We start from the raw sequence: 25,914 nt of genomic DNA, 5'->3' as shown, positions 1-25,914 counted from the left end.
TTCAAAAAGACTTATAATATGCATAGTTTGTTAATGATTTGACAACATAGATTGATTTGTTTATTTAGTCAGTCCATCCTACTATCTATATATATGTCGCAGGTCAATAATATTACACCTATGGTTCAGGATAATCCCAACCAAAACAGCTTTAAGAGAAAAATTATCTAAACATTTGTCTTTAATCAAGCAAAAATGCATGCATTGCGCCATACATTTTCCCCAAACTTTGGGCGGGAGTCGACGGGAGAGTACGAGAGCTATAACATTGTCAGAGATAACCATAACAACGGCACGTTTCTTGATTTTCCGGTACCGAATATGTATGGAGTGGTTCATCATCAGACCAGCTTAGTGGATTCTGTTTCGTCGGAGGGAAACGGAATAGGCAACAATTCGGTCGTGATCAAGAAGCTTAATCACAATGCTAATGAGCGTAACCGTCGCAAGAAAATCAACTCTCTGTTCTCATCTCTTCGTTCATGTCTTCCAGACTCTGATGAGCTGGTAAGTAGCTTACTCTGCAGAGCCGTGACAAGAATTTTTAATGCCCTAGACTAAATAAAAATAGTATCTCTTTATATTTTACAAAAAGTTATAATAAAATAATACAAAGTTGTGAAATAAATATTTGAAAATTTTGCAAATTTTATTTTAATGTTTTTCTAATAAAATAAAATGTTACAAATTTAGTTTTTGATATAAATTTATTCTGATTTTATAACAAAGTTTACTTTCATTTTAAGATAAATAGAATAATAGACAACGGTGAAATTAATTCCGAAGATATGAATGATGATATATGTTCAAATATATATATTTTTTATCACACTACATAAATTATAAAACTAATAAACAATAATATACAAAGAAAAAAATGCAAGAATTTAGATCTTGTCATAGAAGTAGATATAGTTGTAAATAACTTATTTTAAAATTGAATATTATAATAAGAAGAAGTTCCAAAGTATTTATTGTAATTTAGTTTCAAATCAGAGTAACGTATCAAATAAAATTACCAATTAATTGATATTTTAATATATATAGGCCCTTTAATTTAAGTCTTACAAATAAAACTAAGCCAATGTTTAAATTTTCCTTTTGTAGGCAAGGATCTGTTGCTCTCATATGTCATCTGATTACTACGTTTCATTTCAAAACGAACTAACAATATGATTAGGCTGTATATTTGGCATCATTTAGAACAATAATATATTAATATCTTATCAACCTTTTTTCTTTTATTTTTGCCTTCTTGCAGAAGAAGCTAAGTATTCCTAAGACGGTTTCTCGGAGCGTGCAGTACATAACGGAGCTGAAAGAGCAAGTGAATAAGCTAATACAAAAGAAGGAAGACATCTTGGTGCGACTGTCGTGTCAAAAAGAACGTTACGTTAAGGCGCAACCAAAGGTGATTACTAGTTATGTTTCCACCGTTTTTGCGACTAAGCTTAGAGACAACGAAGTGATGGTACAAATCTCATCGTCCAAGATTCATAAATTTTCCATATACAATGTGTTGAGTGGACTAGATGAAGATGGGTTTGTTATCTTGGATGTTTCATCTTTGAGTTCTCGAGGAGAACGACTCTTCTACACTTTGCATCTCCAAGTGGACAAGATTGATAATTACAAGCTAGTTTGCGAAGAGCTAAGTCTAAGGATCCTGTACTTGTATGAGGAATGTGGATACTCATCTAAATGATAATTTGTTATTGTGTCGTTCTTTTCTATAGATATATCATTCTTGGCTAAAGCGTTGTAGAATTGTAGTCGAGTTGTTTCTGTTTTTGGTCGAAGCTAGTGATCGATAATTACTAATAAATTTCAGGCTTCATCTAGACTTCGATTTTAATTGATGTAAAATATTTTTTGATAACAGAAGATTGAGTTTTGGTGTAATAAAAACATTTTCATTGGTAGATACCCAATAAAAATTTGAAAAATTGCTTGAAAGACATTAAGTTGGATACCAGTTTTAAAAATACAGTATATCAAAAATACATTAACATTGGGATTTATAGAGTTTAGTGATTATTAATACTACTAAATTTCTAATACTACCAAAACTGAAATATAAAGAATATTTAAATAAGTATGTGTTACATAAATCTAATTAAACATTATAAAATATTAATAATAATTAGTTTAGAATTCCAAGTTAAGAAATTTAGGGATATATATATAGAAACTCTAAGAAAATGAAAAAGATAAAAGAGTGTGTTTAGAAGAGTCAAGTGAGCAATTGACATTTGTATATTTATTAGATGGTTCTACCATTTAAAACTTAACTAGATTTTGATTCTTACTTTAAAAGTGCTAATTTTTTTTTTGAAAATAAATATAATTACGAATCATTAAATACATGATTGATGAGAATTCGTTGGTTATCGGTTGATCGTGAAGATATCAATACTATATTAAAAGGCAAATAATCTCAAAGGAGAGAGTATCCACGTTGGATGATTAAATTAGCCAATCAGAGAGAAGTTATTTATCCATGTCAGCATTGCTCTGTCGACAACAAATTTGGTCATTCATATGGGCTTCTAAATTTCGAAATGGCCCATGTTAAGCCTTTTCCTTCCAAGCTTGATCGTCCATGACCTTTACACTTCGTCTTCATTGTTTAACTCTCAGAAATTCGCCGTTACCACGATCACTCAAATCGATTCAATATGTTCTTTACTACTTTCTTCATGATTTCGTTTCACCTCCTTTGTTTTTCTTCCTATATAAAGCCTTTTACATCAACCTAAACCTGCAGCCTCCACAGAAGAAGATAGAGCTGGATTCAGATTTCATTCGATGAAATAGTTCAATGAGAACTGCAACAGGAGAGCCGATCTATAAGGTAAATCTAATATATAGTTTGTTGGTAATGTATTATTCTCTCTCCCTGTAGGTGTTAGATTCAATTATCCGACTTATAGCTGAGACAAACATTAACACCGTCCAAATACGCAGATTAGCTAATCGATGGACAAAATCTACAGGAGCTCCAACTACTACTCATACTTGACAGCAACAGAAGTCGCTTGCGTACATCTCCTCCTTTACGTTGTTCCGATACAAATTCCCTACGGCTTGGGAATCTCGAGGTTTCGTAATATGTATTATCTTCCTCGGGTCGTTCACAGGTAAGGAAATAGTCTCACTGTTTGTAAGAATTTTGATCTGATCACTTCCTTTCAGATTTTGAATTACTCCGCTTTTTGAGGACGACAGAGTTTCGAATTGAAATGTGATGGCTCGCATGAACCTCTCTCTTACCGAACATAACCGCGGGAGAGATCCACGTCATCATGAAGTAGACTTCGCAATCTTCTCTCAGAAACTCTGTTACTCTCTGCTGAAACTTCCCCGACACGTCTCTGCCTCCAAAAACGTCGAGAACGTGAAGATTGTTATCCTCCTTGACTGTGAACGTATAGTTACTTTGCTCTCTCTCTGACCTCAGAGGTAAGCAAGGAACAACTGTCTTGATCTCTATCGTCACAACCTCTGTGAAGTCTCTAACCAGTACATGAGAGACGATGAAGATCGTGAAAACGATGAGAGATATGACTGAGGCTGCAGATTCTGTGAAGAGTGATGATCATGAGTGGTTTAACCGCCGGTGATTGAACATCGCCGTGAATTTCTTGGTGATGACGTTATCCATTTTGGTTAAGAATTAAAGGTAGGAGGAGAACTCAGTTTTGTGAAGTCTGTGTTTTGTTGTTTTTTTTATAGTTTGTTTTTTGCTTGGGGTTGAAGCTGTCGTGTTCTGAAAAGTTCTTAAGCCGCCAGAGAACGTAGACTTCATTTTATTATTATTATTAACGAGTGGTTCTCAACTAAGCCTATAGTCTGATTACAATGCAAGGGAGAGAACAAAACGGTGTTCATTATGTGAAAATAATGAATGTGTCTAACGATTTCAAAGGCCAAGAATCTTGGCAGGTTCCTGTTTTTCTTTCAAAATGTAAATCAATCGTGAGGGTGAGACAGCTGGTTCTCGCTGATTTTCGCTTCTAACTATGCTGTTGAATATCATAACTTTAGTTAGCAAGACTTTCCGACATATTTAATGTTTAGTTTAATCTTGAACCAGTGTAAAATAGTTACCTCTTCTTAGATATTGTCTAATGTCTTTAGGATTGATGTTTTCTTACTGCATTGATACTTTGTAAAAGGCGACTAGAAAGAACAGTGTGGCTTATTTCTAAATGTTATGATCATTATCATTACTGTCTTTTAGATATCTGTTTTTGCTTTGATATTTTCAGCCACTAATCCAACGTGACGGACCAAAGTGCAAAAGATGTGGAATCTACGAGGAAGACAACTTTTATATATGATTCATTTGACCCTTCTCATTCACCGCTGAGAGTAAATACACACATGCAAGGACAACAAATTTATTGCTACTTTTCTCTGTCGTGGATGCTCACAAGTAGGGGCTGGTGAGTTTCCAAGAACAGTATATCTTGAGTTTTACATTCATTTCTGTTCCTTCTAACTTTACAGTTTAATTATGGTGTCGGGGTGAATGTGATCATTAAAGATATCACATGCTTATTTTTTGTAGCTGAATGCATCCATACATGGAATTGTCAAAGCTCTCTTTGAATCTTAGCGTGGGTTCCAGAAGGTAAATCAGTTTTTACTAGACAGTTTTTTTTTTGAAGTTTTTGTTTCCACATTGAAGACTCTCCTGCTTATATAAGGTGGCAGACCAAACTATAGTGTTTAAGTTATATCTCCCTCAAGGTTTTTGTAGTCTTCTACCTAAACCCATGTGGAATCATGCATTCATGCCTATGGGTTTGTTTTCCTCTGAGTTTATAAAATTTTACACATTAATCTTATAGAGAAGAAATTCCTGGCAATAAGTTGGTAAGTGTTATAGAGAAATTTTAGAATCTCAAATGTTACTTTAGATTAGAAATACTGCGTCATGTGTTAGCATTTGTTTAAATTATTTTTAAAAGTAAATAAATGATACAAGGTTCTAGCGACAACTTGCTAAACCCTTATTTTTGTTTTAACCCAGTCGTTGCTAAACCCTTATCTGATTAGCGGAGACATGGTCAGCAGGAACAAGGTTGGTAGATTCACACCTTTGATCTCAGTTTCCTTAGTTGCCCATAATTTCACAGAAAAATCCAGATTTTCTGATTATGGATTATACAGGAGTGTGGCAAAATTCCTGGAGAAAGCGTTTCTGGAGCAAAGGGAGAAAGGTGAAGAAGAAAATGCGAGTTTGTTACAGATTTGCAGAGGAACAACTCAGACGGAAAGCGCAAGACTCTTCTACGAGACTTTGGATGTCACACCTGGTTTCTCTGTCCGGTTCAACTTTGTTGGATTTATCGGTTTTCAAGTATTGGAAACTCTCTTAATTGATTTGAGATGGGCACTAACGTGTTCTAGGTAAAAATCTTTGCCAAGACTGATGACTTTCAGAATCAGGCTCACTTTCTGAATCTTGCCAGAGCAAGTTGTAGTTCTTTGATTTCGTTTTAATGAATATATTTTTAAGTGCAGCTCAACATATAAAATGTCATATTTGTCGGATGTTGAGCATTAGATCCATATAGATTTTCTAAAATCATACTTCATTTGTTTTATTTTATATGTCGTTTAAAGTTATCTCACACATATTAAAAACTACATTTTTGTTATAACCCTAACTAATATACTATTTTGTCTGTATTTGATAAGTAATGAAGTAAGAGAATATGAAAAAGAAAAGAATATGAATAAACTGAATAAGTATCTATATTGAAGATATAAAAGACACCTAAAATGACACAAAATTTGAAGTTTAGAGTGATAATAATTAATACTCCTACTGTATCACTATAATGTGTTTAAGGATTTCAATTTTATTCCAAAGTAAGTGATGTTCTTTTAGTTCTAGATAAATGTAGTTTGAAATTTGTGATCAATTATAAAATACTATTTTTTATTGGTTAAATTAATTTAATTTAATATTATTTTATATAACCAAAATAAAATACATAAACTTTTGTGTTTTCTTAATCTTGGTGCAAAAACCATAAAAACCTTTTAAAATGATACAAAGGAAGTATAAAACAGAGGGTATAATGAAAATTCAGACATAAAAAAAAATACAATTTATAAAACCGCATATAAGAAATGGAAACTCATAATTGAACAGAAAACCAAAAACTATTTAAATAATTTATGAATCTAACAGTTTTTATAGTGACAACTCAAATAGGTAGAGTGAGAAATCAAATTATATTTAAGACTTAATTATTTTTTGTTATTTCTATTTGACATATATTTTATATATTAAAACAATAAAGTTTAGTTTTAAATAAATCAAAAATCATATTATTTTATTTTGCAATGCAGTAATATTATACATGTATATATATATACTTACATAGAATAATATATTAATTAATATTTACTTAAAACTTATGGAAATAACCCGGGCGTAGCCCGGGAAAGGTTCTAGTATTAGTAAAGAAGCAGGCATTAGGTTGCAAAACTAACCAATATTGTTGGTTCTGTAATCATTACCCCCTCCTGAACACTATAATTTATAAATAAAACTTGCAACAAAGAGATTATTGATAATGTTACTGTAATTTTATCTATATGTAATATAATTATCGTTTCTTCCTTGAAACAAATTCACTTGCTGGGTTGAGTCTTGTCCTAGTTGAATACTTGATGGACTAAGCTTTCTAGTCGGATTTACTCTTAGATCGATAGTGCCTTTACATGATAGATCAACAACTGTTGTTAATTGAATTAAAACCTAAGAGTTAATATATTAATCCAGTGAATGTACTTTTATTGTTTCGAGGTCAACAAATAAATAAAATGCGTGTATGTACCTGCAACATGAAACTTGCTTTCTAGCAAAAAAAAAAAAACATGAAACTTGCTGAAGTACAGTATATGCTTACAACATTGGAAGTATTTACCCGAAGCTTCTTCCACCTGATTTCCACGAGCCTACAACTTTTTTTTTGGAGCAAAACCTACACCAATTGCTTGAGGCTGAGTCCCATTCAGTATCTGAATTCTAATTATTTATTCCCTCCGTTTCATATTAAGTGTCGTTTTAGAGAATTTTTTTCGTTGCAAAATAAGTGTCGTTTTAGAGTTTCAATGCAAAATTTATTAACTTTATTTTCTATTCTATTTTTCTATTGGTTGAATTGTATCGGTAATGATATTTTTATATTGAAAATATGCAAAGTTAAATGCTTTCTTAATCCGTGTGCATAAATTTAAAACGACACTTATAATGAAACAGAGGGAGTATTATAAAGTGTATTTTTAATGCATGGTTCTTTACCATTGTGGTCCATAGACTCTGCCTGTCTGGCATGTGTCGAGTTACGTTGCCAAAATATCTCTTTTACCTTATGTCGTACAAAACAAAAAGTCGTACAACACGCAACTTTTTAATAATAAAAATTCTCAAAAACATTTTTTGTTTGTAAACTAAAGAAGTTAAACCCGGATCAATGACGATACAAGTCTAATTCTCGGTTGGAGGTACAGCCCACAGATAGACCCTCTCCTGGGCATTCAAATGAGTCGAAAGCAATAACTCATATCCGTGTGGCCGGTGGAGTTTGAACTCGAATTCACTTTATTGGATTTCTTAATTCCCTCAAGCGCCACTAGGCTACCACCACTTGTTTAAATTCTCAGAAACATCTTTTAAACAATAGTGATAGTTATATAAAAAAAGTCGTACAGCACGTCAGAGTTCAGAAACACTTAAAATATATGTTTTTGTTTATGTTCAACATGTTCTTTTATATATACAGAACTCAAAGCAAACAGTCTACAAACGTTGTAGAAGAGTTCACAGATTTTGAGAATATTCTCCTATGCTTTGATATTGATAACAGGCTTTGTTTTACAAATGGTAAATAAAATCAGCACCTTTTGCATTCAAGGCTGTTTGGGAAGGATTTAATCATATGCTAGAGAGATATAGAGACATGAGAACTCGTCGAATTCTCTTTAGTCGGGGGGAAAAGTAAGCAAATTCTGAGAAGTTTGTTGTCTTGCATCGGAACAGCCGAACAGACAAATGGACATCAATATTGATTATTTTATGTAGGTTTTATATATTTTCTTTGAAAGTGAATAAGATATAGCTTGTCAAAGGTTAAAAGAAGAGGGAATATACGTATAATGTGGCGGATGAGGAAGAAAATGTGGATGAACAAATATTGGAAAATGTGGGTAAATTTTGGACTTGAAATATTAGTCTGATATATATCTGAATCAGAGCAACATAATTTGCTTACTTGTGTTAAGGGTAATGATTGGATAGAGATTACATAAAGTTGACCCTAGATCGATAGTGCATATACATGATAGATCACCCACCGTTGTTGATATAAGAACTAACGAGCTGACATTTTTCTGAAATACTATTTCAGTGAGATGCTTTTATTGTTCAGTGGGTCAACAAATAAATAAATAGACTCAATTCTAATATTTAAACTTTAAATAATAAAATAATGTATATTTTAATATATTTGTTAATGTTTAGGTTTTCAATATTAAATTTGTGAATAAAAACTAATTAAGTTTATTTTGTGACGTTAAATTCGATGTTTGGACAATCCGTAAAACAATATTTGATATATCAGTGATATATTCACTGGTCTGTAAGGTTTGAGCCCAAACTATGTTCATAACTTCTAAAATATATATCTTAAAAATAGATAAATTAGAAGTTGCAAAAGTGATATAATATAATTAAAATTAATATGAGAGATTCTATACTAATTGTTTATCATAAATATAGCACACAATGGTCAAAATGACTTAAATATTTCATAAAAAGGTAAAAATACATTTATACATCTAGGACTAACTAATATAATTTAGAGTTTATATTTGAGGGGTGAGGTTTTAGGGGTGGGATTTAATATTTATTAAAAAAATATTTAAAATAATAATTTTAAAAATAGTTTTGATTTTTTTTCAGATTTAAAATAAACTGAAAACAAATTCGAAAATAAAATAAAAATGGTTGGAAATAAGAAACATATTTTCAAAAATAATTATATATTTTTATTTATTTACATAATTATTTATATTTATGCATCTAATAAAGTAAGGGTAATAAGTTTTTTTTTAACGAAATATGCTTGGGTTATGAGATTTGCCCTATTAATATATACTTTATTAATTTAGAATATTTCTATTTCTACAGAATAATATATATCTATATATATATGTGTGTGTGTGTTTCTAATATTTGTACGATTAAATTGAAATCCTAAAAATATAATTATGTAAAAGGTTACTCAAATTGATTTTGAAATATTAAGTTTTTATAAATAAAATAGTTTAATCTATTTTTAAAATCGTCTCTATTGGTCTAAGTTTGAATCTTATATTTTATAATCAAAAAGATATAACCCTTCCCATAATAATCTAAATATTTTTATGTTTGATAGAATGAATAAATAACCAAAAATTATAATTCCGTTATTATATACATAACCTACCATGCGATTAAATAATTTAAATATTAACTAATTAGTTTCTAGTAAGTTAAAATACATTGATTATAATTTATAATATGCTAATATTAATATAAATATTTACATTTTATATTTTATTTTAAAATAAACTATATTAAAATATATGTGAATTTTCGTATTAATATTGATAACTTATAATTAAAGAGTAAAGTTTTATCAAATAAGATAATACAAGTAGTATTCGGTTATTTATAAGGAAAACTATTAGTTTTTACAAAATTCAATTAGTTTTATCGATAAATAAAATACGAGCCTCAGATACCAACTTAATTATCTTATCAAATGAGATTCGCGTGTGGTATATGCTTGAAGTATATGCTTACAATTACAAACATAAGATTCCTCATCATAATTTTCGTATTAAATGTTTGTTAATATATATATGTCGCAGGTCTCGCAGGTCATTAATACTCCATCAGTAGTTCCGTACCATCCCAACTAAAATAGCATCAAGAGAAAAAGCTAAAAATTTGTCTTTAATCAACAAAATGCATGCATTGGACACTTCATTATTCCCAAACTTTCAGTTGGCGTCGATGGGAGAGTACGAGAGCTACAACATTATCGGAGATAACCATAGCAACGGCACGTTTCTTGATTTTCCAGTGCCGAAGACGTATGAAGTGGTTCATCACCAGACCAGCTTAGGGGTTTCTGTTCCGTCGGAGGGAAATGGAACAGACAACGATTTGGTCATGATCAAGAAGCTTAATCACAATGCTAATGAGCGTAACCGTCGCAAGAAAATCAACTATTTGTTCGAATCTCTTAGTTCATGTCTTCCTGGCTCTGATGAGTCGGTACGTACACGTTTCCTATCAAAGCCAATTAGCAATACTTAGTTTAGTACTATTGAGAAGAAGAATATGTTTCTTTTTGAAAAAGAGAAGAAGAATATGTTATTAACCCTTTTTTATTTTCTTTTGGCTTTCTTTTATTGCAGAAGAAGCTAAGTATTCCTCAGACGATTTCACGGAGCGTGCAGTACATACCGGAGCTGCAAGGGCAAGTGAAGATGCTAAACCAAAAGAAGGAAGACCTCTTGGCACGAGTATCGGGTCAAAGAGAACGTTACGTTAAGTCGCAACCAAAGGTGGTTGCTAGTTATGTCTCCACCGTTTTTGCAACTATGCTTAGAGACAACGAAGTGATGGTCCAAATCTCATCGTCCAAGATTATGAATCTTTCGATATGTAATGTGCTGAATGGATTAGAAGATGATGGGTTTGTTCTCGTGGATATTTCATCTTCAAGTTCTCGGGGAGAACGAGTCTTTTATACTTTGCATCTTCAAGTGGACAAGATTGATAATTACAAGCTAATTTCCGAAGAGTTAAGTCAAAGGGTTTTGTACTTGTATGAGAAATGTGGGAAGTCGTTTAAATGATAATTTGTTATTGTTTCGTTTAAATTGTGTCATCCTTTCAATACAATAACTTTCACTTTGTTTATAAATTTCACTTTTATTAGTTTACAACTTTACAGGAATATATTAGTTGATTTTGATGTTTTAGTAAGAAAATGAGAAAAGATAAAAGAGTGTGTTTAGAAGATTCGGTGTGTTGACAAAAAGAAGAAGAAGTACGCATTAGATTGCAAAAGTAACCAAAAAATAATGTTGGATATTTATTACCGCCCTTGGGAATATTATAAGGGAAATTGGTCTTATAAAGTATTGCGGCAGATAATTATTTTAGAAGAAAGTTATTGTATATAAACATAATTATCACACTGTCAATAATATCTTTTTTTTCTTAAACTGATTTTTTTCATTTATCGTTCTTTCAGTAATATCTAAAACTGATTTCTGTCAATAATATGTTTCTTTGTCAAAAATAATAATATAGTGCCTAATTGAATATCGATAAAAAAAATTTACATCCTATTATCAAAGTAGTATAGAAATAGAAAGATGCAAATACAATCCTAAATTATTTTAAAATAATGAGAATGAAAACTAATACTTAATCTAAATGCTATCAAGTTAGTGAAATAATGCGAATCAAATAACTAAAATAAGATAAGAATAATAACTAAAAATCTCAATTAATAAGAAAAAAATGATTCATGGGTTAGACATTTAATTTCAAATGAGTAAATTAAATCTAGAATGGTAAGCTTTCAATCAAATTGACTTCCTTAAACTTAGATCAATAATTTAAACAAGTTGTTTTCCAAAATAAGAATTCATTTGCAATCAATCATCAAACATCAATTTCTATTGGTTTAATTCAATCAAGCAACCATTTAAAAAGGTCCAATAACTATCTAATAACTTTAACATCAATTCTCATTGGTAAGATAAGCAGAGAAAAAATTGAGCTGATTTAAATATTTCATCAAATACTTTCTGGACATAAAATGTCTAATAATCTATTAAGGAGATCAAGACTATCTATCATTAATCACACTCAATAAACGAGAAAAAAATATATCTAACACTAAATATTCTAGATCTTCACTTAATAACTCTAATCATCATAACCTATGAATCCAAAAAAGTATACTCATTAATGACAATATTTAACCTTAAAGCCATGATAGATTCAAGACTAATCATATTAAAAAAATGAAATAAACTCAGATTCTTAAGAAAGAAAGATTAGATCACTAAAGACTCAAGTTTTTACCAAAGTAGCAATGTATTTTAAAGAAAATCAGAAAGTGACAACTTTTAAGTATAAAATATTTTTATAGTACTCCTAAAATGAGTGGACCAATTAAACAAATCTGGATATGCCCCCATACATGATACAAAAATCGATCAAGAAAAAGTGTGGGAGCGGCATCGTCATCCAGCTTGCTCCGGACACCCGATCCAAATTGCAATGCGATCACAACGACCTCACTAGCCCGCTTTATTCGACCGCTGTGATTCTTGACGTCCGAGTTCCATCCTACTAAGTCTTGAAGCAGCTTCTTCATCTCTGTGCATACCGCTCCAAGGTGCGTCCCGATTTCAGCTATGTATTCAACCCTCACGGTATAGTCGCTTTGGCACTTGCTTCGTGAACTAAATCTAAGTGATATTTTCCTATGTAGAGGGAGTACAACTGACCACTCTGAACACTCGGTCTATGGTGCTTCCGAGTTATAGTGACGACACCCCGCTCCCATGAACTCGCTCCACTACTTGTAACCCTATCATGCTTGGATGATGATGTCTTTTGTAGAGTGGGTTTAGTAAGATGCTCAATACACCCACTACATTGCTTGCCCATGGTGCAACGACACCTCTTCCTCGATGTATAATGCTCACTCTACGACTTGGGTCCTTCGATGGAGTTTGGACGTACATGTCATATATGCTGCAGCTTTGCCTTGTCGCAAGATGACCTCGCTTTTGGACTAGTCCGGTTTACAGCAGCCACATCGACATGCTTTGGTCTACTCGCTACAATACTCAGTTCGTTCGATGATCATTTTTTTATTTATCAAAATGACTCCAAACATCTCCAAAACGCCATAAGAATACTCCGATGCCTAATAAAGACATATACAATATAAATGCAATCTAATAATGCCTATAAACTAATCTATATGATCGAAATGCATGCTAAATGGATGACTAAATCTATGAAAACACACAAGATATCAAATATATGATGAACTAAGCTTTTCTATTCTGAATTGCCCTAAAGCGATAGTACCTTTGCATTTTAGATCATCGACCGTTGTTAATTGAATTTATGTTTACCAACCTGACATTTATGTAATATACAGTAAAACCTCTATAAATTAATAATAGTAAGACTACACCAATACTATATTTTTATTAGTTTATAGAAATTATTAATTTATCGATATACTAATTGAACCAAAAACTCAGTTTGGAACTATAAAATTATATTATTTTATAGAAGTTTTTAATGTATATTAATTTATAGAATATTAATTTATAGAGGTTATACTATATTAAATCAATATGATATTTTTATTGTTTTGGGGTCAACAAATAATATTTTGGGCCGTAAGCTCGATCTTCTAATGCTTGGTGTCACGGTTGACACTGATGCTAACAACATGAGTTTTTTTAAAAATAGTTTATTTTGTAAGCATATACATACGCATTGTGTTTACTTCTTGTCCCCTAAACAACAAAAGTATGTAGTTGTTTTTTTTTTTTTTTGGTAAAACAAAAGTATGTTGTTGCTTGCTTTCCCGTACCAACAGTGGAATTATCTGTGATACAAAGGTATAATATACTATGCACAACGTTTTTTCTTGTAACTAAACTAAAAACTATTGGAACTCTCACCTCAGCAGTAAGCTCCACAATCTCATTAGGAAATAATCAACGATAGCGTCGTAGCGAACATCATCGATAATGACATAATGTCCATACGCGTAGAACCAGCAACGTTTGTTAATTTTTAGACTCTCTTATGCATTACTTTGAAATTCTGATGGTGGATTAAATTTAACAATTTGTTTAATTTGATGTTTACCAAGAAGAGAAAAGGATGAAATTGCTTATGTATATGCATGCTTACACCATTGGAAATGTTTACCTGAAGCTTCTTCCATATGATTTTCTTTGGTAAAAAAAAAAGAATTCCACGAGCCTCCAACAGTGTCTCGAGGCTATAATTTTATTACAATCATATGACTCATATCATGAGTGTATTGCTAATGCATTCGATATTTTTAATCTCGGACTCAATTACTGGTTGCTGGCCATAATTTACGCGTTGGTCCATAGACTCTGCCATGTGTTGAATCATTACTATTGAATGTTTTTTGCTTAAATTACTATGAATTTTTTTTTTTGATAATCCTGGGATTCTCCACTTCGTGGGTATTACTATGAAATATTGAAAAATCAAAATAGATTATGTAAATTATTTGGCGTAGAAAATTAATATCTATATAAATAAAATGTTACTTCTTTTCTCGTGAAACTATCTCATTAAGTGAAGTTGTCTAAAAACTTGATGATACGTAATCATAATTATAATTATTTTAAAATTATTAGGTATTCTACATTTCCATCCTCTTCATTTTAAAAGAATATATTAATATAACCTATGAAAACTAATCAATAATTTATTTTCAATTTAATAAAAAATTGACATCAATCTATTTTTTTAGTTACAATACATAATCTAATCTAAAATATATATACTTTAAAAACAAAAAGGAAAAATGCATAAGAACAAAAGAGGATATTCTATTTATTATATTTTATTTTCGTTTCATTGACCTAAACGAACGGAAATTTTTTCACATAATTGGTTTTAATTTCTGGTCACCAAACTCAAATTTAGAAGAAGAAAACAATAATAAAGACTTTTAAGAATTTATAAGAGGCAATAATGGCATGGCTTTATCTTTCCTAGGGAGTTGAGTTGCAAACCACAATGGCAGTGGAAGTTTTCCTACAACATTCAAAACAAAGGTCTACTTTGTGCGGAAGTCTTCAAAGATTTTTGAGTCATGCTAAGACATAAACACCAAAGATTTTTTAAATGTGTGCTACAGAGTATAAAACTTCAGCAATCTTTGAAAATATTTCTGTCTTGCTTCAAAATAGACATCATATTCCCATGTGTATCATACATTTGTTCCAAATTTTTGGTTATACATTATTCAAATTTTTCCTTAAAAATAATCTTGTTGTTTTATCTGTTTATCTAAATATTTGTTTTAGAAAAAAACGAATGTTAAAGCATAGACTGATGATATGGTCACAAAATGTTATAGCAGGAAGACGATACAATTAGGAAGGCATCAAAGAGAAACAAAAAAAAAACTTAAGAGTTTTGGTTATCTTTGAATTTGGTTTATTTGGTGAAGTGAAAAAAATGAAAAAGTGATTTGGAGAGGTTTGATCTCTTTGGCTTGGTTAAAAACATATATGACATCAAATAATAATAATATGTAACTTACAAAGTATTATATAGTTAGGAAATGTGGGTAACTATATATAAGATTAATTTATGAAACATCATTGGTCCACATTTACAAATTGGGAATATTTGTTTCTTGGAAGAATCACTAAACCAGAACATATTTTAGGGTAAACCTAAATGACATCAAGCTGACCAAAATATTATAATGGCCTTGTTGTGTTAAATAATGAGGCTGCATTGATTTCTTAAGACTAAGATAATTAAAATTCAAATGCTTATGTATAGGCTGACACCATGAAGATGCTTATGTATAGGTTTTTCACTCAGAGTCGGTCCCTGATATTGAGGGGTCTAAAGGCGACTTTAGCCTTAAGGATCTGTTAGGGTATTTTGAAATTTTGGTTCAGTTATTTTGGTGCAGTTTGGATAACAAAGCGAAGAACCGACTTATATCCGAGATAATTTCGCATTCGGTTCCGATTTGGTTCTGGTTGTTCAGTTAAATTTAAACTATTTTGATCAAAATTTGACTAAATTTGAATCAAAAAAGTAAATACCCATGATTTTTAAATTAAATATCAGTTTTTGGGATTTGAGATAAAAATTCGGATAATTCAGTTAATTTTAAATATTTTGGATAAAAATTATTCTAAAATTTCGTTTTTGGAATTTGACTTATAAATAATATATTTGAATTATTTACTATCTTAAAACTAGATATATTTAATATTTATAAATATATAAACTATATTATAGAAATTTGGATATCCATTTGGTTCTTAGTTCGATTTCGGTTTGATTTCAATTTTTTTATTCTAGAGATATGGGATACACTAATATAATTGATAAGATCCAAATCCGAACCAAACCTCATTTTTTGTCCAGGCAAAAACAATTTATTAAAGATTTTAGTTATTATTATTTTTTACAAATTTGAGAGTTTAAAATATTTTGTTGAAACTAATATCTATGTAATTTTTTCAAAATTTTGAGAATATAAGATCAATATTTCATCCACCTTTGCCTAAAACCGGCCCTGCTTCTACCATCGAAAATGTTTAGGACGAAAGCATATTCCACCTGATTCCACTAGCTTGCAACACGGTTTCGTAAAGCTGAGTCATCTTCCAGTATATAAATAATAATCTTATAGTTTTATACATGTATTATCCGTTTTGTATCTTTCATAATATCTTTTATAGTGACTGGACCAGGTTCATGCGTTGAAAATAGGATGTGGCTCGTATCTTTGACAAAAAAAATAGTATGATAAGTCGTATAACACTTATTATTTATTAGGCAGTCTAAACGAATGAAACATATATAATATAATTTTCTTAGGCTTTCATATATAAATGCAAAAGAATAAAAAAGTTTTAAGTCAAAAAGCTATAGTTGCTGGGTTTAGTCCATTACATAACCCACATAGTTAAAATAAACTTTTTTTTTAACGCTGGATTTTATCATTAAGCATTTAAGACAAATAGTTCTAAACATTGAGAACTATCAAAACAAAAATAGAAAAAGATATACCAGTAGAGATTCAAAATAAGATAAAACACATATTATGTATGGATGACTAAAGATTTTCACATAAAAATTCAATATTTGCTTTTGGAATAGCTGAATTTCAAGGAAGATTATCTTCGTATTAATCCAACACTTTAGACTGAATTGAGAACGATTTTCATTCTCTTTTTAATACTCCGGTAAGAGCCACTGAGACAAGACAACTCTTTATATTGTTCTATTGCTGATAATAGAGTCAAAGAGATTACCGTTTCATAGAATTTGATACTGCTTTTTGAAGTACCATAGTTTGCAGCAAGAACTCGATCACCATCACATGAGGAACCATCAACGATTGAAACTGGTAAGACCTGTCGCCACCATCCACAGTAGATCTATCAATTACTTTTTCTAAACGGTTCAATTGAACTGAAACTTTTGTCTTTCCAAATCTATTGGAAGAAATATACAAAAGAACAATAAAAAACTTTGCCAGATTTAAAATAAATTGGAGATCGAATAAAATAAATAACCAAAAGTAAATCAGATCAAAGAAAGAGAAGCAAAACGAATCAACAAGCCGATGACAGAGCTATAAAAGCCTCCTGCCATCGGCTTGAAACTATAAAAAAAAAAATCTCTCTTGAAGGCTAGGGTTTTGGTATTTGAGTCGTTGATATGAGATATTGCAGCGATTTAATAATAAATTACTAATATAAATATATTATAACATTATAAAAAATATAAAAACATACTATTGTGATAAAAATATAATAATTATTAATATAATATGATTAGTAATAATATAATGTTTATTTATTTAATTTTTTATTAGTTGAAAATTATAATTTAATATATATTTTGAAGGCTAGGGTTTTGGTTAAAACTATAGTTAAAAGAAACTATAATTTTAACTTTTTGCATTTATATAGGTTGGGAAAGTCATTTCTCCTATGGACACGCTCTAACATGTCTCCCTTGAGGCGGAATGCTGGAGAAAGGCAAATGAGAGAGAGGACGAGACCGAGGATCTTGACACCTCCTCTACTATAGAGAATGAGGTAGGGTCCCTGAGGATACCCCAAATCCCAATCTGCCAAATTGATGCTTCATGGATCAATAATGGCAGAGTTAGTAGCCTAGAGTGGAGTCTAAAGGACCATATGGACTATGAAGTATTTGGCTTACAGGCATGTAACAGGAGCCTCTCGGCCCTGCATGCTGAAATGGAAAGCTTACTTTGGACAGCTGCATGTCTGCGAGAAAGGAGAGTAATCTCCATACGTTTCGAGACGGACTGTTCGGACCTAGTCGATATGACTTTGAACCCGATGGACTGGCCATCTTTTGCAACAGAGATAGAGGACTTTCAGAGACTACAAGGAGATTTTGTGGTTGTGAGCCTGACTCATATAGGAATCGGAATGGTCGAGCAGACGCACTAGCAAAAGAGGCACGTAACGGAGGATACACGTTTTCCCATATAGATCAGACCTGGTCAGACGAAGAAGCTCCCCGGAGAATCGGCACGTCTGACACCACTTGATCTAGTATAGATGGATAGCCGATAAAAAAAAATATGAAAGCTATAGCTGTTGGGCTTAATACATTGTTCACCTTTATTTTCTTGATGAGGGGTTCACAGTTTGCTAGGTTCATCTTCCTTGAATTGAGAAGTACACCTAGGTATCTAAAAGGTAAAATCCCCATCATTATTCTTGTTGCTTGTATTGTTTGTAGCTCATGCATGATCTGTCTAATCTGAAGCAAAAAAAACTTTTTTTTCCATGCTCACTTTTAGACCTGATCACAGTTCGAATTCCTTTAGCACTAAGAGGATCTGCTGGACTGATTCAATAGAGAAATCTATAAAGATCAATAGGTCATTTGCGAAGGAAAGGTAAGTGAGCTTTGTTGATTTGCATTTTGAGTAGAAGTTAGACTTTATTTTGCGGCCACCTTGTTTAAAGTTTAAACTTTAAAGTAAGGATAAAAAAATTATTGCTATCATATACTAACATATGGGTTTATGCTTTATTAATTATTGTTTATGGTTTATTATTAAAGGGTTGAGATTAAGTTTATAAATGTTCTATAAATATTTTAAAAAGTTAGCTTATAGTGTTGTTTTATCATAAATTTAGAGCATTTATGAAAGTAGTCATTCATTAGAGGTAAATTTGAAAAATGCTATCAAACTTGTGTTAGAATTGAAATTTCCCCAATATGGTAAAAAAATTAAATGAACTCTCTTAAATTATTTATAAAGGTTTAAGAATAATTTATAAAATATTTATAGAAGTTTATAAACTCAATTCACCTCTAAATACTAAACTCTAAATAATAATCACTAAATCCTAAAAAGTTTAAATGTTAATGTATTTTGGAAAAGTGATAGTCACATTAAGATATTTCAAATATTTTTTATGGTTTAATATTTAGGAGGTGGAGGTGGGATCATGGTTTAGGAGTTAGAATAATTTTATTTTCATGTCAAATGATTGTTATTTTAGAAAATTTAGTCAATGAGTGCTATTTTTACAAAAAAAAAAATAGATTTGCTTATTAGTAGAAGGGAGTTAGCTTGGTGAGATGAGTTGGAGTTTGTTTTTTTTCTTTTAGGAATGTTTTGTAGTTCCAAATATGTTGCACTTGTTGTACAAAGTTTTTGTTTGAATAAATTTTACATTCATTCAAAAAAAGTGCTATTTTAAAATAAATTTTTAGAATAGCATCTTTTAAAATTTATTTAATAGATGCTCCTGTCAACTTAATTTCAAATCATGTATTTATTTTGATATTTCTTATGTATCAAAATAAGTGGTTTTAAGATTTTTGCACACCGATGAAAAAATTACAAATTTTTATTTATTTTTCTCGTTCTCCTAAACACAACAATAGTTACTCATAATTTAACCATAGAAAATTACTCAACATAATATAAATGGTTAAATATCAAATTAAATTTATTTTGTACATAAAATTCTAAAAACATCACTTATAAAACTTGAAAAATCATTTAAAATGAAACAAAAAGTTCTTAAAACACATTATATGGAGGTCTAGGGACATGGGAACTCCTAGGATTCACTTTAATCGGAAAAAAAAACAGCAAGCTTTGGGAAGTTTGCTGTGTTTAATTTCCTCGCAAGACAGACGTCAAAAAATCAGGTAGGTTTTATATACCGGAACCACTATTAACGTTTTTAGCAATTTAAAAAAATTATCGGAGCCACCATCCACAACGAGAAAGATGCAGAAGAGGAAGCAAATGTGTTAAGGGTAAAGATTGAATAGAGACTACAAGTTGACCCTAAATCGATTGTGCTTAGTAAAATTGAATTGTTTTTATATTAAGATATTCTGATGTACTAGAAGTCTTCTCATGGAGCCATGACTAAATATTAAATTGTTTTCAGCATATTGCTTATAAGTAAATATTGAATTGTTTCTAACATAGCACTAAATATTGAATTATTTTCAATATAACACTAAATATTGAATTAAGATCTAGTAAAATTGATTCAATATAAATGAGCGAATGTATATTTAGTCATAATCTTTTTTCTTTAGGGTTTGGTAACATATGTTATAGTATTGTTTGTATTTTTAGAATTTGATTTTGGAATCTTAACTCTTTTCTTTTTGAAAAAATTGAAATTGAATTATATGCATTTAGTTTTGTGTATACTAAACACATTAAAAGTTGATCTTAAATTTAGTGAAATGTTTGTTTATGTTTAGTTAGTTATTTGATTTTAGGGTTTAAGTGACTTAAATGTTTTAACAAATAATGCACTAGAAAAAATTTGGGGAAGTCTTTCTAGGCGAATAGTAAATTTAGGGTTTAGAAAAATTTCAATAAAGTTTTTTGAATAAAAAATATTTAACTTAATTAGAATTTTTGTATCCCTATATAAAAAATAACAATTTTTTATTTTCCTTTTAAATGGCTGCAACAAAAATATAATATTTTTTCGCTCTAAAACTCTCCAACATTTCTCTAATTTTTTACTTTTTCAACAGATTATTTTATTTTTGGAGGTTTTTTTTTAATGAATGTTAAATTTTATTCATCAAAAAGCCTTTTTGGAGGTTTTTTATTGCATGGTTCTCATCTTCTACTTCTTTAAATGTAGATTTATAAGATTTGAATATGTATTTTGGGTGTTTTATATGCTAATGTAATAAGACTGTTTTATTTATTATTTAATCATAAGAAATATTATTAAAGCTTTTCTCTTTTGAAGTCATTTGAACGTTTTTTGATATGCAATTTTTCATATATGAGTTAAATTTTGGAAAACTTTTGGAAATTCTTATCGTAAGTCTTCTAATATATAACGCACTAGAAGTCTTCTAATAGAATCTTCTTTGATCTCTCATATTTCTTAACATGTCTGAATGTTTTGGTGAATCTCTATATCTGATTTTTCTACATTTGGAAACTTTTTGTTGATTAATTAAAGTTTTTATTTTTTTCTAAACTATGTTTTGAATCTCTGGTTTAACTTCAGTTCTGAAACTGTCAAAGTGGAAGAGTTGTCTGAACTAGAAGAAGAAGTCTCGTAGGTTGTTGTCGGAGGTGTCAAAGTGGAGGAGAGGATCTTGTATATTGAAGTTAATGGTGGAGTCAAAACAGATCTGATCGTTTTTGGTAAATCTTTATGTTTGGATTTTCTTCATCTGGTAATTATCTTATTCCTTAAAGCTCTTATTTTTTTATTTTTTTTTTTGAAACTTCTTATTTTTTATTTATCTGATAAACAGATCTGAATATGTTGAAACTGATGGAACTTTCAGATTTAGTTTTCTAAGACTTCATGAAAAACTTTACAGAGGTCCCAAGTTTAACTTTAGCAGAGGTGAAAAAGAAATTATGAAAAAAGCATAACGTGTGCATGTTTGTAGGGATGATCATTGATCTTTCAAGTTTCCACAAATAATATATATTGTACTAGGGTCGGCCCGTCCTGCGGGCGGGATGTAAATTAAAATTTAATTGAAACGGTTATAGTGTATATAATATATATTTGTATTATGTAAAATTATATATATTAGTTAGATTTTTACATGTTATTGTAACAGCAGACTAATAAGTCATGCTTTATGGAACATTTTTTATTTTATAGGTGGATTTATATCTTATCTTTGTTATGATTTGATTGATCATTAGCGTTATTAGCGTTTTCATGTTCAAAACCTGAGGTTTATGTGGTTGGTTAATATTTATTTAGGTAGTTGTTAGTATGTAAATAAAAAAAAGTGTAAGGAAAAGATATAAAATTTGGTTTTAAAAAATTAACAATTTGTACGAACAATAAATTAAATTATTTTTTTTTATTTTACCGAAAATTAATTTCATAAATATATAATTGTAATAGATTGTTTAAAGAATAATTCTAGAAATTTATAAAATTATATAGTTATAAATTATTTATTTTTTGGAGCTTTTACAGGACTTTATTAAAAATGATTTGCGGTGGACAGAAAATTCTGAAATAGATCGACTAAAAATTAGAATTTAGTATAGTGTATGGTCCAATTTAATGATTAAACAAAAACTGGGTTTTAAAATGTTTTGTTTCAAAAGAACTTGCTCAGTGTCAAATAAAATCATTTACTCACCCTTGGACCAAATGGTTTTTCATTATCAGCATATGTATAGATTTAAGATGTCTCAGTGTTTTTGAAATTTAGACCAAAAACAAAATTTCTCGGTATTGCACATGATAATTTACAATATGTAACATATTGTCACAATGCTATCACATAAGGACGAACCAGCTCTTAATCTTGGTCCAGCTCTAAGTAGTGTGGAACACTTACCACCTATTCTCAGGAAGATAAGAGCTCAAGGACCTATTTTAATCTTTGGAAACTGAGTAATAATGTATTTCACAACCAGCAGTACATCACCCATGAAGCTTTGTTTAAAAAGATAGATCAAGACATCCACAACATCATCTCGTCACTATCCACATGAAGAATTTTTGAACATTCTGGACCTTTGGCTTCCATAAGGAAAATAGATGCTTTATCTTTGCCAGAGGCTTATAAGCTGTCTTCAGGAAATAGTTTGTAAGTCAAACCTTCTTTTTTAAATGACTAAAACAGTTTCAGAAAATAATAAGAACTAACGTTTACCAACGTCTTGTGCTGTATTACTTTTAACTTTTGAAGGTATTACTTTCATTTAGTTATTTACTCAGACAACCGAATCTTTTTTTCAGAAAACCCCATCTGAATGATGTAATTCCATTACGGCGAACTACTTTCAACTGTCACCAAAAAGAAAAGAAAAAGTATGAGAAATGATTAGTACATTTTCAAAATGCATAGTTTACAAATATGTTCACTTAGTGTGATGTTTTAGATATAGGATCAAGCAGCATGAAAGAATTACATAAAACATAATGTACATAGAAAACTTTAAACAAAAACCGTTAACATTGAAAATGAAACTTGTGATTGTGCGGTCACATGCACGTCGGATCGCCCGGGTAATGGCTTTGACAGCTTCGTCTTGGCCAATAACTTGTGAGGAGGCTCTGCTCAATATTGGGAAAGACAGCTCAATTTATCAGACAATACTTTTCTGCCAGTATTACTGTCTAGGTGGTGATCATGCGTTTGACGTTGGATTCAGTGACATTACGTCTCCTTCCCCAGCTTTAGTCTCAGCTTTGCTCACTTCTTTGCCTTTGGATGAAATAGCAGCTATCCCATGCCTAAGTTCTAACCTGGTCATAGTGAGATTCATCTTGTTGGAGAAGAACTCATGGAATAGTAAACACTTATCTTGGGTTTATAGACAGTAAGAGAAACTCAAAGACAACACCTTCCCAGAGTCTTGGCCTCCCAAAGCTTCATTCTTCTCCTTAGTCGTATGTCTGAGTTGCTTTTCAAGCTGTCTAGCTTCCTCAGGGATCAAAACAAACTAAACTTCCTCTCTAAATTAACCCAAATAGAAAGAAAAATACATTTTCTGATAAGAACAGAGGAAAACATAAAACAAAAGAAACATAGAAAACATAGAACATTAAGATATACGTCGAAATAACAATAAAAGATAGGAATAAACTCACATTATAGTTTCTGTTGGCGTCTTACATGTGAGAGCTCTATATTCTTCATCTTTCGTGACGGCAAAACTTTATGAACTACCACTCTCATAATAATACTCGATACTTCTCCTTTAAGCTGCATAATAAAAATAGACATATGCCCATTATATATCTTCACCGTTTAATTCATAACACAACATTTTTCTGAGATTAATTTAAATGGAAAGGAAGCGACTCTAGTTTAAAACCATTTACATCAATGTCGTGATCAATACCATGATAGATTTCCGTCAAACCCTTATAAGAAGAATATTCATATTTGAATCTATGTTTATTTATCTGCAGTGTTTTAATTATTACAAAAAACCTAAGTTAATGTGCCAGGCCTTGACCACGAAACACATATTAGTTAAATCTATGGATTGGCAACAGCTCCAGAACACCATGAACTCTAATCTTAAAGTTATATATAAATGATAAATCCTGAAGGGAAAGGGAGGCGTTTGTTTTTCAACATCAAAAGAGGTACCTGATCGTCAAGAAGAGTGGATTTCGACCTCCATAAGCTCTCCGCTTCTATTCACATTCTTGGCATCCCAAAATCTGAGCAGACAGCGGTGGTGCTACAGCGACCATTGAAGTCATCAAGGAGGAGAGATAAGCTAGCCACTCTGCTCAAAAAAAGTTTTTACTGTTGTGAGAAAAATCAAAACAATTGTGTTTACGGGATTAAGGCAATAAGGCATATCTTTTTATACATGGAGATTGACCGACTGGAAGGAAGGGTCGATACATGGAATGAGGAATCGTGGTAAAAGTGGGATTAAGCACTTAAGATGATCACTACTGACGACGATTGATTGCATCATGAAACGCTTCGAATTTCTCTTCTCAGGCGTAATCCACTCTAAAGAAGACGAACAGATTATGCCACGGAGATCAGCCGTAAAGCTCGTCTCCCATCACTTTCAACAAAGTACATGCTCGGTCTGCAAAAGATGAAGATGGCCGTGTCGGCATGTCGAAGAAGAGGAGAGACGAACTCCCGTCATTAGGATTAGGTTACGGACGAACTTTGTTTATTTGGGCCGCATTGGTCAAAGCCCAACAGCTCACAGGATTAATGAAGTGCTGCATTTAAACGAATGGGACACGTGTCACAATGCCATGACTCGAATTAATGACGTGTCATCCTAGGTGGAGGGTCCAGGAATGAGAGAACTGTACTTTATATATAAAGATATGTATAGGATGATGTTCTTACTTTGAGGCTGGAAGGAATCTGATTTAATGTGTGAGAAAAATAGGGTCCGCATAGTAATTACGGATTTGATAAAATAAGCGGTCAGGAATTCAAATACGGTGTAATGCAACAGTTGTTCATGCATTTTGTGGAATAAGTACGATTTTGATAGGAAAAATAATGCGGTTTTGATAATAAAACAGTGTGGTTTAGATAAAAAAAAATGTAAAGTAAATTTTATTATATAATTGTAATTAATTTTGTTTGTTTACTGGTTGTGTGTGTTATAATATTTTTAATCAATTTTTCTGAAATGAGTTTTGATATTAAAATATTGTAAAATACTTTTTAAAAAATTGTTTTAAATTTATATTTTAAATTTATTTTTAGTTCAAACTTGAAAAAAAAAATTAACATAATCAATAACTAGATAAAAGTGACATCTCAATTACTTCATTTGACTGGAAATCACTCTAACTTCTATGGATTTTGTTAATCAAATTCTGCCATTACTAAGGGACTGACTGATGTAAGCGCAACGATAACAGAGTAGTTGTGGACGTTCGAAGATGAGTTGGTTGCGGTTTTAAACATCATTAAAAGATTTGTATGATTGATATAACAGTTAAAAGTTAGTTCATTTGCCAAATACTTACGATTACGACTGATTAACTATCAAATACATCAGTGGTTAA

At 30.8% G+C, this 25,914-nt stretch overlaps 2 protein-coding genes and 2 long non-coding RNA genes across 7 annotated transcripts; 3 read left to right on the top strand and 1 right to left on the bottom strand.

Annotated features, from left to right (window-relative positions):
• Nucleotides 1-170: 170 nt before the first annotated feature.
• On the top strand, nt 171-1,705 carry LOC108861719 (transcription factor ORG2-like). The gene is made up of 2 exons (XM_018635654.2): nt 171-507; nt 1,262-1,705. Exons 1-2 carry the CDS (start codon nt 196-198, stop codon nt 1,703-1,705), a joined length of 756 nt encoding a protein of 251 aa, XP_018491156.2. The 5' UTR covers nt 171-195.
• Nucleotides 1,706-2,597: 892 nt separating this feature from the next.
• Nucleotides 2,598-5,660, top strand: LOC108861717 (uncharacterized). 3 transcript variants are annotated; one of them, XR_001950890.2, is made up of 7 exons: nt 2,598-2,854; nt 2,968-3,101; nt 3,196-3,682; nt 4,272-4,448; nt 4,574-4,636; nt 5,039-5,089; nt 5,179-5,660. It is a non-coding gene; the product is annotated as an uncharacterized LOC108861717 (long non-coding RNA). The 3 variants fall into 3 exon arrangements; XR_001950889.2 differs by having other exon boundaries at nt 2,599-2,854; nt 2,968-3,140; nt 3,229-3,682; XR_001950888.2 differs by having other exon boundaries at nt 2,968-3,682.
• A 4,320-nt stretch (nt 5,661-9,980) lies between these two features.
• On the top strand, nt 9,981-10,935 carry LOC108838388 (transcription factor ORG2-like). Its single transcript, XM_018611336.2, has 2 exons — nt 9,981-10,348; nt 10,492-10,935. Exons 1-2 carry the CDS (start codon nt 10,037-10,039, stop codon nt 10,933-10,935), a joined length of 756 nt encoding a protein of 251 aa, XP_018466838.2. The 5' UTR covers nt 9,981-10,036.
• A 12,243-nt stretch (nt 10,936-23,178) lies between these two features.
• On the bottom strand, nt 23,179-25,079 carry LOC108860446 (uncharacterized). Of its 2 annotated transcripts, XR_001950690.2 has the most exons (5): nt 24,735-25,079; nt 24,506-24,647; nt 23,998-24,112; nt 23,751-23,862; nt 23,180-23,652 (listed from the first exon to the last, which is right to left on the bottom strand). It is a non-coding gene; the product is annotated as an uncharacterized LOC108860446 (long non-coding RNA). The 2 variants fall into 2 exon arrangements; XR_008945868.1 differs by having other exon boundaries at nt 23,179-23,862.
• Between the last annotated feature and the right edge of the window lie 835 nt (nt 25,080-25,914).

This window comes from Raphanus sativus, chromosome 5 (assembly GCF_000801105.2).
Source record: "Raphanus sativus cultivar WK10039 chromosome 5, ASM80110v3, whole genome shotgun sequence".
Classification (NCBI taxonomy): Eukaryota; Viridiplantae; Streptophyta; class Magnoliopsida; order Brassicales; family Brassicaceae; genus Raphanus; species Raphanus sativus.
This window is presented reverse-complemented; position numbering and strand designations above follow the sequence as displayed.